General features: G+C 53.8%; 1 protein-coding gene across 2 annotated transcripts in view; it reads right to left on the bottom strand.

Moving 5' to 3' along the window:
* The window catches only part of ltbp3 (latent transforming growth factor beta binding protein 3), a 33,638-nt gene that overhangs the window by 15,153 nt on the left and 4,067 nt on the right, over positions 1 to 14,418 (bottom strand). For both annotated transcript variants that reach the window (XM_086177414.1, XM_086177413.1), the window contains exons 2-4: positions 4,148 to 4,426; positions 3,905 to 4,068; positions 2,606 to 2,711 (exon numbers count right to left, since the gene is read on the bottom strand). In XM_086177414.1, coding sequence (XP_086033540.1) covers positions 2,606 to 2,711; positions 3,905 to 4,068; positions 4,148 to 4,426 — 549 coding nt within the window. The remainder of the gene's footprint in view (positions 1 to 2,605; positions 2,712 to 3,904; positions 4,069 to 4,147; positions 4,427 to 14,418) is intronic.

A 14,418-nucleotide genomic window follows, 5' to 3' on the forward strand; every position in this document is an offset into this window, starting at 1 on the left:
CTTCATTCTGTGCACGACCTCTTCGGGCGTGCGGTCCAGTGTGAGGACAAGCCGAGCAATAGAAATAAGGACCATCACCTGGAAGAACTTCAACAGATGTTCCGTCTCATGCCGTCTTTGCCAAATGGTGCAAGGAAGCTACAAGCTTCAGATGCGCCGTGTGCATCTGTGCACTTCTGCTGGGTTTTGCTGGCTTTCCTATTTCATGACTTCACTTTGCCATTTATGTTTTGAGGCTACAGGGAGTGGAGATCAAGAAGCTGGAGGATTTCAGGGTCAACAGTCCAGAGCGTAGGAGAGTGTGGAAAAGAGGTGAAGAGACGGGTCCAAGCAGGTTGGAATGGGTGGAGAAAAGATTCAGGGGTACGAAGAGATAGAAGACTTTCAGCCAGAATAAAAGGAAAGGTGAACAAGACAGTGGTGAGACCAGCGATGATGTTTGGACTAGAAACTGTGACCAAATGACCAAAAGACAGCAGGCAGAACTAGAGGTTGCAGAGATGAAGATGTTGAGGTTCTCTTTGGGAGTGACCAGGATGGAGAGGATCAGGAATGAGTCCATCAGAGGAACAGCACATGTTAGATGTTTTGGAGAGAAGGTCAGAGAAGCCAGACTGAGATGGTTGGGTCATGGACAGAGGAGGGATAGTGAATATATTGGTAGACGGATGCTGGAATTGGAGCTGCCAGGCAAGAGGTCTGGAGAAGAACCAAAGAGAAGATTTATGGACGTAGTGAGAGAAGATATAAAGGTAGTTGGTGTGAGAGAGGAGGATCCAGAGAATAGGGTTAGATGGAGAAAGTGGACTCGCTGTGGCGACACCTGACAGGAAAAGCCGAAAGAGGAAGAAGAAGAAGAAGAAGAAGAAGATTTTGCCATTTATGTCCTTGCCCCTTGGCTTCTCATCTTCTGCTGGTAACAACTCCTGCGGGGCCAGATAGGTGAACCCCTTGCCCGAGAGCGTCTTCTTCAGGGTGACGGAGGAGGCAGACGCCCAAGTCACCGACATAAAACCACCAACGAGGAACGATAACTGGGAGGACTCGGAGTCCACTGGACCTCCAAACCCATTATCTGCTTCCTGTTTCCTCCTCGAGGGATCAGGTTCCTCAGGTCTTACGTCTACATTTGGATTGACCTGCCTTCTGCTAACGGTATCGACCGATGCCTTCGAGGAAAGACGGAAGCCGGGCTTTTTAATTTGAGCATTTCCTTAACAAGGTCTTCTCGGTGGTTTCCGGCCACCTGGCCGCATCGGAACGACGAGCAGAAGTGAAACCCGAATGCTCGCCAGCAGCTCGATGACGAATCGATTCTGTCTGGATGGAAGCAGGAGGAGAGTTAATCCTCCGCCCCAGTCAGCGACTGACTAACCCATACGTTGGATGTACACCCACTCCTTCGCGTCTGGAAAGACGTGACTCCGAACGCGCGGGTTAGCGACGTTTCCGATAAATGGCAGGATCTGGTTTCCTTATGTTTTGAGGAACCCCCTCCTTCTTCTTCTGAAGCCGGTTTCACTAACTCTCAACCCCTCCTGTGGAAAACGAGAACCAAAAGATCCCCCGTTCCAAACAGAAGGGCCACCAAAAATAGAGGCTCAGGCTACGCCATGCTAACATGCTAACATGCTACACATAAAACATCAGTGTTATATTGTAAACATTTTGCTGATGTTTTTAGTGAGTCCAGAAGGTATTTTGTTTTTACCGAGCGCTTCAGACCTCCCAACCCCCACCGTTTACTCGGTAAACAAAGGGCCGAGTATAAAAAGAAAGGTTGCGGTTTCCAGCGCCCAAAAATAAACGTGTTATGAAGTCGGCGGTGTATTTTCGAGGCCAAAGTTTTTATGACCGCACAAACCGCTTTGGGATTTTCTTTGTTTTCCTGCTCCCTCGCTTGTTCCCCCCCTAATGACGGATTTTATGAGTCTGGAAATACATGAGGTTCAGGCTGGCGGCGCAGCGTTAGCGCCCCCTTCTCCTGACACCGCTAACTCTTAGCCACCTCCGCCCGCCTTTGCTTTTCCTCATCCATTAGCACGTAGCTTTGAGAGTGGAAACCGACATGAGAACAGAGGGGACTGAAACTAACCAGACGCTCCGTATCGGGTTTTCGGTCAAAGGGCCGCATTGTCTGCCCGAGAGAGTCGGGAGCTGGAATAATAGCTGAGTGGAAAAACGCGTGCGGCCAAGATTTCCTTAAGTTTCAATCTTTCGGCGCGGTGATGACAGTCATCCTCCGGGCAGACCCATTGGAACACGCTTAAATAGAGGCTGATTTTCCACATTCCCCTCTCCTGTCTCACCGTCTGCGCGTAATTCCCGTCATTTCTTCCGCCCACCGCTTTTCACAAACTCCACCCGGGCCACCGGCTCTCATCTGACCATGTTTTTACAGAGGTATGAAGCAATTGTTGTGATCTTATGAGGCATGGAGCGGCGGGCGGGGGCCGGACGGAGAATAATCTACTTGGATCAACCCGAAAACCCGCGACGGATTACGTCAAAGAAAAACTTTCTTTCTCCCGGATAAACGCACGCGATTGCGAGGCGGTTTCGAATCCGGGGCGGAATGTGGACCGGAGGAGGCCCTGGCACTCACTTGGCAGCTTGGGGCACTGGTAGCACTTGTTCTGGCCCCAGGAGTTCCCCACGCTGCCGCAGCAGTCCTCCTGGTTGGTGAGGACGGGCAGCGGCGTGCTGTTGCACTGGAGACAAGAAAGCGACATCATGTCTGAACGGCTCCAGCTCGCCACGTGTACATCATCAAGTCGGTTGTCCAAATCTTTTTGCGGCAACTGGACTTTCTTCCCTTGAGGTTTCGCTTCTCGTCCGAGAGGTTTCTTTGGTACTAGTGGACCGTGGGGAGTTTTCCACACCTGAACCCCAGGGTTCTGGTCTGAGTCGCGATGGAGAGTTGTTTTGCAGGAACTAGCTTGAACGAGGTTGTGGTGTTAATGGGGATGTCCTCCAGGGGAACAAAGGTACAACTTCTGGGGCCAGCTAGAACTTGGGGAGGTACGGCTAAAATTCAACGCACGCTGTGAACCGGCTGCCACGAAAAGGCTTGGACAAGAAGTCACCGTGAACCTGGATGGCCGAGAACCTCCATAGTCACCAAATGTTAGCTGTTTTTCTTCCAGCAGCTAATCTGGTTTCCCTGGAGTTGCGGCTCATGCTGTTAGCATGTCTCTGCTAGCGCTAATATTACTCTTAGGACGAGCTCATTTGGGGCTCCCAACCCTGAAGTCACCACAGATACCTGGAGTAGACTCTGATTTATTCTAAATCTTAAATATTTGGAAAAGGTACGCCTTGATAATAATTTTTTTTATTATGAAAACAATCACGTGCTTATTATTTATTGTTTTGTTTTGTTTTTTGCCACCTATCTGGCTTCACTGTCGGTAGCAAAATAAGAATTTCATTGTACATTTTCAGATGTTAAATATGACAATAAACACTTTGAATTTTTAATTTGGATAGATGTCAAACAGCATGACTGCACTATGGCATGCTGGACAGATGTACTGTATGTCACATTATCCATGACACCGCCATAAACATTGAAAATGGAATGAGAAGTCTTAAATGATGCAGAAAATCGTCTGTGAATTCTGTCAAAAATTGGAATTTCTTCGCGTGAAGACGTTTCAACTGTCATCAGGAGGCTCCTCAGGTTCTGAAGAAAACATCTTCAAGTGAAGAAATGGACATTTTTGATAATAGGCCGTCTCCACGGAATATATCGCTGACACTTCATTCAGTGTCAATATTTATGTCAATTGAGTCCAGTTGCCACGACAAGAAGATTTTGACCATCACCCGGAGGACCGAGAACCTCCGCAGACACGATGTAAGATGCTTTTTCCGATATCCTGTATCGCTACGAATCACTCACGGCCTGTTTGGGCGTGGTCTCCTGGAAGCAGCGGCCCTTGGGCTTGTGGCGCGCGGGGAGCGGTCGCGGCGCCGCCTTGTGCGGGGGCTTGTCGTCCGCCTGGTCCAGCGGCTGGATGACCACGGAGGTGTCGGGCGTGTGGTGCACGCGGAAATTGATCTGCACTGGAAGCGGCAGACGTCGGGGGTCAGAGGAGACGGCGGGTCGGGACGGCGGCGGCGGCGTTCGGACCGGGGGACGTACCTTCTGACGAGTGGTGCCCCGGCTGCGACAGGGGAAAGGTGAAGACGGAGTGGGTTTGCGTCAGCTGGGTGTGCGCCATCCCCGACTGCTCCACCAGCTTCTGGCCTTCGGGCTTCAGAGATACCGGGTAGATGGGCTGCTTGTTGCCCCACGCCGCCTGGGCCTGCTGCATCTGCTGCAGGGGGAACTGGCAGAGGCGTCCGGTGAAGCCCGGCGGGCAGAGGCAGTGCTTCCTGGAGCTGCAGACGCCTCCATTCATGCACGTCAGCGGGCACACGACTGTGGAGGGAGAAGGTCGGAGTCCCGTCAGACGGAGATAAAGGTCACCGGGAGGCTCCTCGTTTCGGGTTTATTCGCAGACATCCCGTGAACAACGCCACGGTTTAGTTTTATGGAACTTCCATGATGGGAAACAGAGGAAATCCACAAGCGGCGCCTTGTAAAAAAATACGACTTTGAACTCTATCGCGTTTTGAAAGAAAAAAAAAAAGAAACGGTCGGCGCGAGCGGCGGCCGGGCGCCTCCGAGCTCCTCCGTGCAGCCGGCGAGCAGGTGGACGCCACCAGCTCTTTGAGGACTTTCTTCTCACATATGGGAGGAATGTGTGTGAGATGCACCCGCCTTCCACAAACACACCTTTGGAAGGCCACCTCCGTGCACGCAGGCTGTAGTTTGCATGCCGCGCCAGTAGGCGGCGCTGCGATTTTAGATTCCATTAGATTCAACTTAGCAGCAGGGGCGCATAATGAATGAATGAAGTTGTATATTTGTGTAGGGTGCTATCGACTCATACAGGATGTGTGCATTAAATAACGACAGGCAGGAACGATGGACATCATTTATGATGTTGTGATGACACAAAACGCAAGCGTGCGCAGACGTCTTCGACCTTAGCGCACGTTGTGTCTAATCTGGAGCGTTTTTCCGGGCACTTTTCAAACAGCATTCTGATGTAAACGCCAAACTGAAGCGTCCTCGCTCATTCTCCCCCGCGGGCCGATCGGTGTCTCTCAGATACAGCGGATCCTGACTGAAACTCAAAATATCGATGAATTTTTTTTACTTCCTGCCTGCTTTATCTCTTTGAAAATCCCCTTTGCGGAGATTAAACAATGGATACTATCTGGAGTTTTCTTGCAAAAGGCGAGATACGGTTCATCCGTTCACACACCGACTGGTGGCAACTAAGCTGTTGGGGCTCAGAGTCTTGCTGAAGGACACTTTGGTACACAGGAGGAACTGGGAATTGAACTACCAACAGGAGGGACCCCTACACACACACACACACACACACACACACACACACACACACACACGGCTAACTCGTTGCATCAAACAAACCACCGACCCTCCCATTGGTTTGATTTCCTGCAAGACACCGAACGGTGCGGTTGCTCCACATTAGCATGGTTAGCCGCTAACCACAGCGCTAGGCTATGGTATGCTATTAGCGCTATAGGCTTAGCGCCTTGCTAAGCAGCACTCAGTGTGTGAATGTTCGGCGAATGCTATCTAGCATGTAGCGCCATTCTGCCACAATTGGAGTCAATTATAATTTGAAGATAAGCCCAAGACGATGTTTGGAGAACATCATAATAAAAGGTAATGAGACGGAAAAGGAAAAACAAAGCTTTGAGGGGAGGAGGAGGAGGAGGATGGAAGAGGGGAGCCCTTTGTGCTCCTCAGCCCACATGGTAGCGATTAGCCGTCCAGAGCGTCTCTGCTGTGGCACAGTAATGGGACCGGATCCCTTCCGGCCCAGCAGGGGCGTCCCCTCCTTCGGACAGGGTGTCGAACGCTCAGGAGAAGAAGGAGGCTCCAGGAGGAGACCCTGGATCTGTGACGCTCAAGGCGGGGAGGGGAAGTGCGGAGGGATGGGGGGGGGGGGTTGGGTTTCCATGTCTGCAAACCGGATTTAGACCGAGGGGGGAGCCGGGGACGAAAATGGAGATCGCAGACATCGAGAGAAGAAAACCCTTTCCAGGAGCGATTGCGTAACCTCAAATCCCACAAGGATGGAGACGAAGTCTGGTTCTGAGGCCCCCGTCTGGACGAGAGGGTTCCCAGGCGTCTGCACGCTCAGAAGAAGTCCAGACTTCTCCGCGGCGTCTGAGACGGCGTGAAATCGTCCGTCTCCTCAAAAGTCCTCCAGAGCTCTGAGAAACCACGTGTACTCTTAGCAGTTAGCATTTAGCCAAAGATGAATGACAGTCGAGCGAGGCTAAGCTGGACCTGTTAGCTTTCAATCACGGGACCCGGAGTGTAAATATAGAAGATGGACGGCCGTTCGCTCCCTCATTCACACCTACGCTCCATCTGGAGTCTCCCGGAGAAGGTCGGCCGTTCGATTAGCTCCGCGCTAATGCGATGCGCTGTGAAGGTGAGACAGCGGAGACCTTCGAGGAACCCGCGAGTCCGTCCGGCCGCAGAAAAAGGCCACGGTTGTTTTTTTTCCGTATCTGCTAGAAGGTCATGTGGTGAACGCCGGGCCCGGTGGTCACGGTCTGCAGCGGTTTGTGGAATCCCTCCCTTTTCTTCTGCTGCCTGAATCCTGATCTTTCACAAACACCGCAGGGTGAGTTTGGCAGATGCTTCAGTGGCCAGAAGGTCCCAGCTTGGGTTCCCACAGGAGACCTTTCTGCGTGGGTTCTCCGGGTTCCTCCCACAGTCCGAACGCATGCAGGAGGTTCTTCGGAGGCCATGTTTTGTCCAGACGTGTGGATACTTGTGTCTTTCACACATCATAAAGAAACATGCAACCATACACCTTCTCGTTCACACCGTCTCCAGTGAACCTCCCGTGTGTGTTTGGACCGCGGGAGGAACCCGGAGAACCCTGAGGAACCCCACGCGGACTCCCCACAGGAGGGCCTCCTGGTTGGGAATCCAACCCTGGACCTTCTGGCTGTGAGGCAGAAGCCCTGATTACTGTTTTTCTTCTGGCCTGATCAGAGAACATGCCGGTTCCATCCAGTCCAACCTCCTGTTAGGTGGATCGCCAGAACGTCCGCCATCGTTCCCCCTCCGGCCGCTGCGTCGCAGACAAAGAAACGCCGCAGACAAACATGGAGGGCTTCCTGACCGAACACCTCCAGCCTGAACCGCCGCTCCGCAGGACAGCAGCCTAGCTTGGCTTCCAGCTAACATGGGGTCTCCTCGCCCTCACATCTGCCTCTCCTCTCAGATGCACCGACTAATGATTTCTGCAGATCTTAGGCAGTAGGTAAATGTGTGTGTGTGTGTGTGTGTGTGTGTGTGTGTGTCTCCCCCCCTGGAGAGCCTCTGTGGTTAGCTCCTCCTACTGCATTACATACTGAAAAGAGAATGAAGCCTCAAAGTCCAGATTCTAACCAGAACTTTATTTATAAGAACATCCTCCGTCGTCTTCAGCGCAACTTCCTGATTTGCTTATTAATTTATTTATTCCTTTTTAAAAGACGTCTCTTTCCCGAGAAGATGGCCGTCCTGCGTTCCCGATCCGCCGGATTCAGCGCCAAAATCAACGGAGGGAAAAAAAAAAACACAAAAAAAAACAGCCGGGAGGAAGAACACGTCCATCTGAATGGTCGCCTCCCGGGTTCATTAACATGATTTATGACACGCGATCAGTCATTTACTCCCACAGTCGGCTCCCACCTGTACCTGGGAGGCAACCGCCCCCCCAAAAAACACCCCCCCAAAAAAAAACACCCCCCGCCACGCCTTTGTCTGCGGGGATGGAAAGGCATTCCTGTGAGGCGCTGTGTTATTAAAAATCAAATGAAAGAGTTATTTGGCGGTTTGAATGAATGCGAGGCACGAAACAGAGCTGAGCTGTCTATGTGTATGGTGTGTGTGTGTGTGTGTGTGTGTGTGTGTGTGGTGGTGGGGGGGGGGGGGGGGGGGGGGGGGGCTTGTGGATACAAAAGCAATTATGCTGTCATGACCCTCATTTTCCACACGGCCGTGTCAACAAATGGAAGCGGTTGAAAACGATCCAAGATCCCATTCTGGGGATGACACACACACACACACACACACACACATGCATGCATTTTGCGTCTGCGCCCGGCGATGAGACGATTTAATTACAACTAACCGACTCAGTTTGGCCGTCGCCAAGCACAAAACACCCCCGAATCCCGTTCGATAGCGTGATTCAATCGCAGGTGCGTTTCAAGATGGCTGGGGGGGGGGGGGGGGGGGGGGGCAGTTTGGACCCCAAAACTGGCGAGGGAGGCGGGGCCTTCGTTTTTTTCTGTTCTCATCAGTGTCGCCGTGTGACGTGAGAGTCCTTCTCGTGATTCTTTCCAAAAAGAGAAAGACAGATTTCTCCACAGCGCAGGGTTTTACTGGGGCAGCGAGGGGGGGGGGGAGATCGTGTTTCTGGGAAAGTGAGGGGGATAAAGAGACGGAGCCACAAGGAGGAGGAGAAAAGAAGAAAAGAGAAACGACATTTACAGTCCGACAAGTCTGCAGCCCGCAGAGCAGACGCAGGACGGAGTTGCAAACGAACCGGACAAACGCACACGATCTGAATCATTTGAGCAGTTCAACCGAATCGCAGACATTCTGACTCGCCGTCGCGCGGATGAGGGTTTGGCGCACATTTAACTCCGATGAACCAACAATGGGGTGCAATTAATAGGCGTGAGGCACGCCGGTAGGCTCCGCCCACACAGCCCAACATGTGATACTATTGTGAATGACTCACTGTGTGTGTGTTTTCACTGTACTGCAACAATTGCATAAAGAGAGGAGGAAGGTTTGCCCTCTGGGTGCCCAGTGACCGCAACCGCCCGCCCACCCACTCGCTCCGCGGCTGTCTGGTGATGACGCGCCTCCAGCCCCCCCGCCGCCGCCGCCACAGCCGCGCCCTCCCGACGCAAAAAAAAAAAAAAAAACAACAAATTACAGCCCTCCAAACCGCGGCTCGGAGGCGTCCCGGCTCGCCGGGCCGAACACCACGGCAGACACATCGGGGCCGGCGGCGCGGATTATACAACGTTTGTACTTCACACAGATATTCCATCAACTCCAATCAGACGGCGGGATTCTCCGCGACGCCGGCTGACTCAGTCGAGTCAACACCAGCGTCTAGTCGGCTTTTAACCGGCGATTTTTGTGTTTTAAGGTCAACACGTGGTCGCTTCCCGCCCCGGCGCAGACACACACGCGGCCTCGCCGCAGTGACGAACGGTTCGCTGTGAGACGTCATAGCGACTCCTTCCTGCTCGCTCGCTCGCGGTGAGTCACTGCAAGAATTCCCTGGATGAAGCGGCGAAACATCCCAGCTGAGACCATAAATGTGTGACTGGGACGAGCGGTGGAGATAATGAGTCGTCCGAAGACGAGAGAAAAGGCTCCGCAACAGGTGGAAACATCGTAAAACAGCACCTTCTCAGGAAAAAAAAAATCCCAAAGTGAAATGCGAGCGTGGGAAATGCTATGTTTTACACAGCGACCGTCGCCTGCTAGCTACATAGCTTCACATTTGGAAGCCGTCATCGTCGCCATCGTCATCTTGAACACTCGGCCGAGTGTTTTTCTTCCGTCCCACGCGCTTTTCACGCAAATAAACACGCTTTTACCGCCGGGACGGCGGGCGTCTTGTGACGTCGCTTCCCGTCAGCACCGGCTCCGGGGCAGGAAACCGCGTCCCCAAATAGGCCGAGCGGTCGGCCGGCGTTATGAGACCGCATACCGCCTCGTGTGAGAGGGAGCCGCGGGGGGGAGGAAGGGGGCGTCCAGACGCTGGGAGTAAATGACATAATCACTGCCTTTTGAAAACACAAACCTGCGACCGCGCACGCATTCCTCCCCTCCGGGCTCCCAGAAACACCCGAGAAAAGCCGACGGAAGCCCGTCAGGTGAACCCGAGGGGGATGTTTGCAATTACCGACCCTTTCGGTCGAGATCCGCTCGGCACCGCGTGTCAGGGAAATATGCGGGGCGGCGGAAATCCACCATCACCCTGTCACAGGCCCTCCCGCCAAACAGGATCTTGGCTCAGATGATGTCACGTAATGACGGCCCTGAGGGCCTCCGGCGGGCGGAGGAAGCCCGACGGCGCTGCGCTCGCGTTATATCAGATACCCGCCCCGCGGGATCCTCAGGTAACGTCCGCAGGCCGCGCGGCGCTAGCGGTGTTTTTCTGTTTACCCGCGCTAATCGCTGCAGCTACGGGGCGGCACGGGCGCAAACCGGCGCTCGCATTCCTCCCAGCGGCTTTAAATAACTGCTCCCATTCCCCCCCTCTTCACCGAGCAAATGGGAGGAGAGTGTTAAAGATGGCAAAGAAGGTTGTTTGTTTGAGCCAGGTCAGCACACACACACACACACACACACACACAGGTCCAATCTTTCCGCGCTGGTTTCCGCAGAAGGAAGTGACGAGGCGGCGAGGCGTCACTTCCTGTCTGAGGACGTGGAGCCCTTCCATCATCTATCTGGCCGGGCGTGGGGTCGGCGAGAAGGTCAACGAGGACGGCGAACTCGAAATAACGCGTGTATTATCGTCCCGCCGCGCCGAGGCCGTGGAGGAGGGGTGTCGGAATGCGAATCCAAAAATATTGAGATGCGTCCTTTGAGAGGCGCCGCCGCCGTCGGGCCCCGGGGTCGCAAACGGCGAGGAGCTCCATTTAATGACCGTTCGGCTCATAAAAGTGCAGCGAGGGTCCCTCACACATGAGCGTTTGTGTTTGAGACGCCGCGAGCGCGGGACAAACGCCCAGCTCCGCCCCCTCCCCGGGCGCCGTCCTCCGTGTGAGGCTGCATTTTCCGAAAAACACTGGCATGAGATAAAAGGGTGGGGTGAAGGAAGGAGGAGGAGGAGGAGGAGGAGGTGGAGGAAGGTAAAATAAACTCCTACAGGAGAAAGAGAAGGAGCAGAACTCAAAGCTTGTGAAAGCGAGCGGCGTTTGATCTGCAGACTCCCGTGGACCTCCGACCCTCGCCAAGAACAGACCAAAACAAACCACACGGCTACTACTGTCACTGCCCTCCGAAGGCACCCGCGGGGGGAAGACAGAAATAGCCGGAAAAACTTCTCATGGCGCCTATTTTTGGTCGGGAGGGGGAAAAGAAGGGACGCGTGCGAGACGACGATCCGTCTGGTCCCATCGGGTGGAAACCATCCGACGGTGAACCCCGAAAGCCTGGAAAAGCGGCGATCTGGGACCGATAAGGAGCTTCGGGTCGGCGCGGCGGGATTAAGGCCTCTCGGAGGGGTCGGGCGGTTACGCAACGGCCGCTACGTGCGATCGGCTCCGCGACGGGAAACCCCGGCCGAGCAGAAGAGGACCGGCTCGCTCCGTCCCGACAGGAATGATTGCGATGCCTCCGCTTCGGAAAACAAAAAAATCCCAACCTGGAATCCGACAAAATGGAAAAACCGCAGCCGTCCGATCGCCGCCAGCGCGGTTTGGAAGCGCCTGCGTTTTCCATGCTCTCATCATCAGCGCGCACGGCTACATCGCCGCACGTTCGTTCCCCTTAAACATACCGTACGACTGTTCCGTCTCCAACGGCAACCATTCCCGAATAGAACAATGTTGTTTATGGCAGGACTGAGACAAAGAACAGAAGGGGGGGGGGGGAACTGGACCGAGAACGGGTTACAAATAACGGGAGGGAAATATTAAATACAGATGCTTCCCGGCGAAGCGTTTATCGAAATCATCGAAATCATGGAAACCATGAAACGTAAATATGTAGGATTCTGAACGCCGACGGGGAAATGATGGCTTTGGAAAAAGCGAGTCGGTGGCCCTCGGACTCGGAGATCTTCCCGAGACACCCGGTGGACAGAGGCCACGTCCACAAACAGAAGAAGGTCAAAAGTCTCGTTCGCGCGCTAACGCCATGTTGTCTTGTTCTTCTGCTCCTCGAGCCCACCGCGCTCTGCTAGCTGCGTCCTGCTAAGCGTCTGCTAGCGCTCCCAGAAGTCACAAAGGAAGGGAACGCGGATGGCGGCGTTTCACGTTTTAGACTTTTGCTCAATGGGAGCCGGGATAAATCAGGTCTACCATCAGACGGGAGCCCAGACTGTTCATTCATTCATTCATTCATTCATTCATTCATTGTCTCCATTACTTCTCCTGCTCTCGGGGGGGCGGAGCCTATCCTTGGTGTCATTGGGAGAGAGTCGGGGTTCACCCTTGACCCGTCCATCACCGGACCACCGATAGAAACATCTGACCATTCACCTTCTCATCCAAACATCTGGACGATGCAGGGTCTCCGCCGAACCTCCTGCGTGTGTTTGGACTTTGGGGGAACCTGGAGAACCCTGAGGAACCCCTGGGAGAACGTGACTCCACACAGAAAGGCCTCCCGTAAGAATCCATCCAGGGACCTTCCTGCACCACGAAGGTCCCCCCGATGATGCTTTCAGATGTTTTGGCTTCGGTTAGCTCTCTGCGTCGCCCCGGGCAACAAACGTGAAGCTGATCGACCAATCGGAGGGACTTTCTCACCAGACCTCGAAAGCCAGACGGAATGCGGCGGCGACGTATGTATTAAAGCTTTTACAAAGCGAGGGGATTCCCGGAATAGACGGGCGATAAACGTTTGGGGCTTTATATGGAGACAGAAGTCACATGTGACTAAAGAAGGAGAGTAAAGAAGGCGAGCGAGAGCAGAACTCCGAGGCAACGACAGCCAAACGCCTGCTGTGTCTGGACGCCTCCGGCGAAAACCACCCGGGGCGACGAAGGGATCCCGTTCCCGTCGAGATACCCGGGATTGAGACGAAGGGTTGTTTTTAGAACACGCCGCCCGAGGAAGCCTCGGGCTCGGCATCTTCCGCCACGGCGGGAATTCACATCTGGGGATACGAGCCCCCCGGCGAACGCCTGAGACCGCGAGGGTGCGAAGGGGTGGCGAGGGATCCGACGGGAGAGGGGAAATTCCAGCCGTAATTTGACAGTCGAGAGTTTAAATCTCGCTCCCGGTCGGTTTCGGCGTTGTCGGGAGGGGATGGGCCTGTCAGCTTGTCACAGATAAGGAAAATTAAAAACTCCCGCTTTAAGGTGTGAACAGAGGAAGAATTTGGGAGCCTTGGAGGCAGAGCCTCGGTTTTATTGGGGTCGGGCAGTCGTCGTCTGAATCCAGCAGACATCGAGTGAAGCTCGACACGGGTTCGTCGAGGTGAAGACAAGAGGAGGTCACCTATTTGAAAGAAACTGACGATGCACTTTGATTTTAAAGAAAGGGTAAACTGACATTCCCTGTCCCCGCCTTGATCAGGGAACAGTCCTGCACTCCATGGGCGCAAACCAAGAGGGAAAGGGGAGGCGTCCCGGATCAGAGCGGAAAGCAGGAGGTCGTCTGCATAGAGGGACACTTTCACCTCCCCGTCCTCCAAACTCCTGCCGCCTCCTTTCACTTCGGGGACACGTTTCACGCCATCTCTTGTCTTGCATCGTCTATTGTTTCTTATAGCGGTTGCCGACGCTCCCGAACGCTCCTCGGAGCGTAGAATTTTCTGCCATGTGACTCCCGCGCTCTGCAATTTAATCATTCTCCTCAGACGCGGCTGCTGCAAATAGTGGTTAGAGGCAGGCGGAACGTGCTGACGTTGCAAACAGCTGCAGGTTTAGTGCATTCGGCGGACGTCCTCACCCGGGACGTGGGCGCAAAGGTCCATTTGAAACGGCGGATGGAGTTTCAGCTGAATAAAAAAAAAAAAAAGATAAGCTCTTTGTCTTAACTTGGACCTACTGAAAAAGGTGTTTATCCGTGGGTTACCGGATCCACATGTCGTATTCCGCTAACTGGACATCGTCTGGCCTCGGCTGGCATCGCCGGCTGGCAAATATGGAAAAGTCTTCATATTGTTGCTGCTACAGCCATGGCCATTTTAGCACGGTAGAGAGAAATTTCCACTTGTCCGCACCACATTCCAGCTCGCTCACAGAACAACGCGCGGCCTCCTCTGCGAAGCTAACGCCAGGCGCTCTATCCCCCTGCCGCGAGAGAGAAAAGAAACTCGCTCAACTCGACGCAAAATCCAGGACGCAGGTGCCCGCCGAGCGCTTTCGACCACCAACAACCGACCCGGGAAAAGAGCCGCGGGGTTTTTACAGGAATGTGGAAAAGCCTCTCTTGAATTATTTGTCACAAAAGCACCAAAATGTGACGCATCGCAGGGAAATCAGGGGAGGACCGACGTCCGTCCGGCCGGCTCTGCCCGAGGGATTCGGCCGAGGAGGATTCACTTGACCTTGATTAAATCCAGCCCTCTTACTTCCTCATACCAGAGAGCAGCTGGAGATCTTACATCTGTGTGA

Source organism: Fistularia commersonii, chromosome 29 (assembly GCF_037954325.1).
Source record: "Fistularia commersonii isolate RoL2024-O1a breed Wild chromosome 29, RoL_Fcom_v1.0, whole genome shotgun sequence".
NCBI lineage: Eukaryota > Metazoa > Chordata > Actinopteri > Syngnathiformes > Fistulariidae > Fistularia > Fistularia commersonii.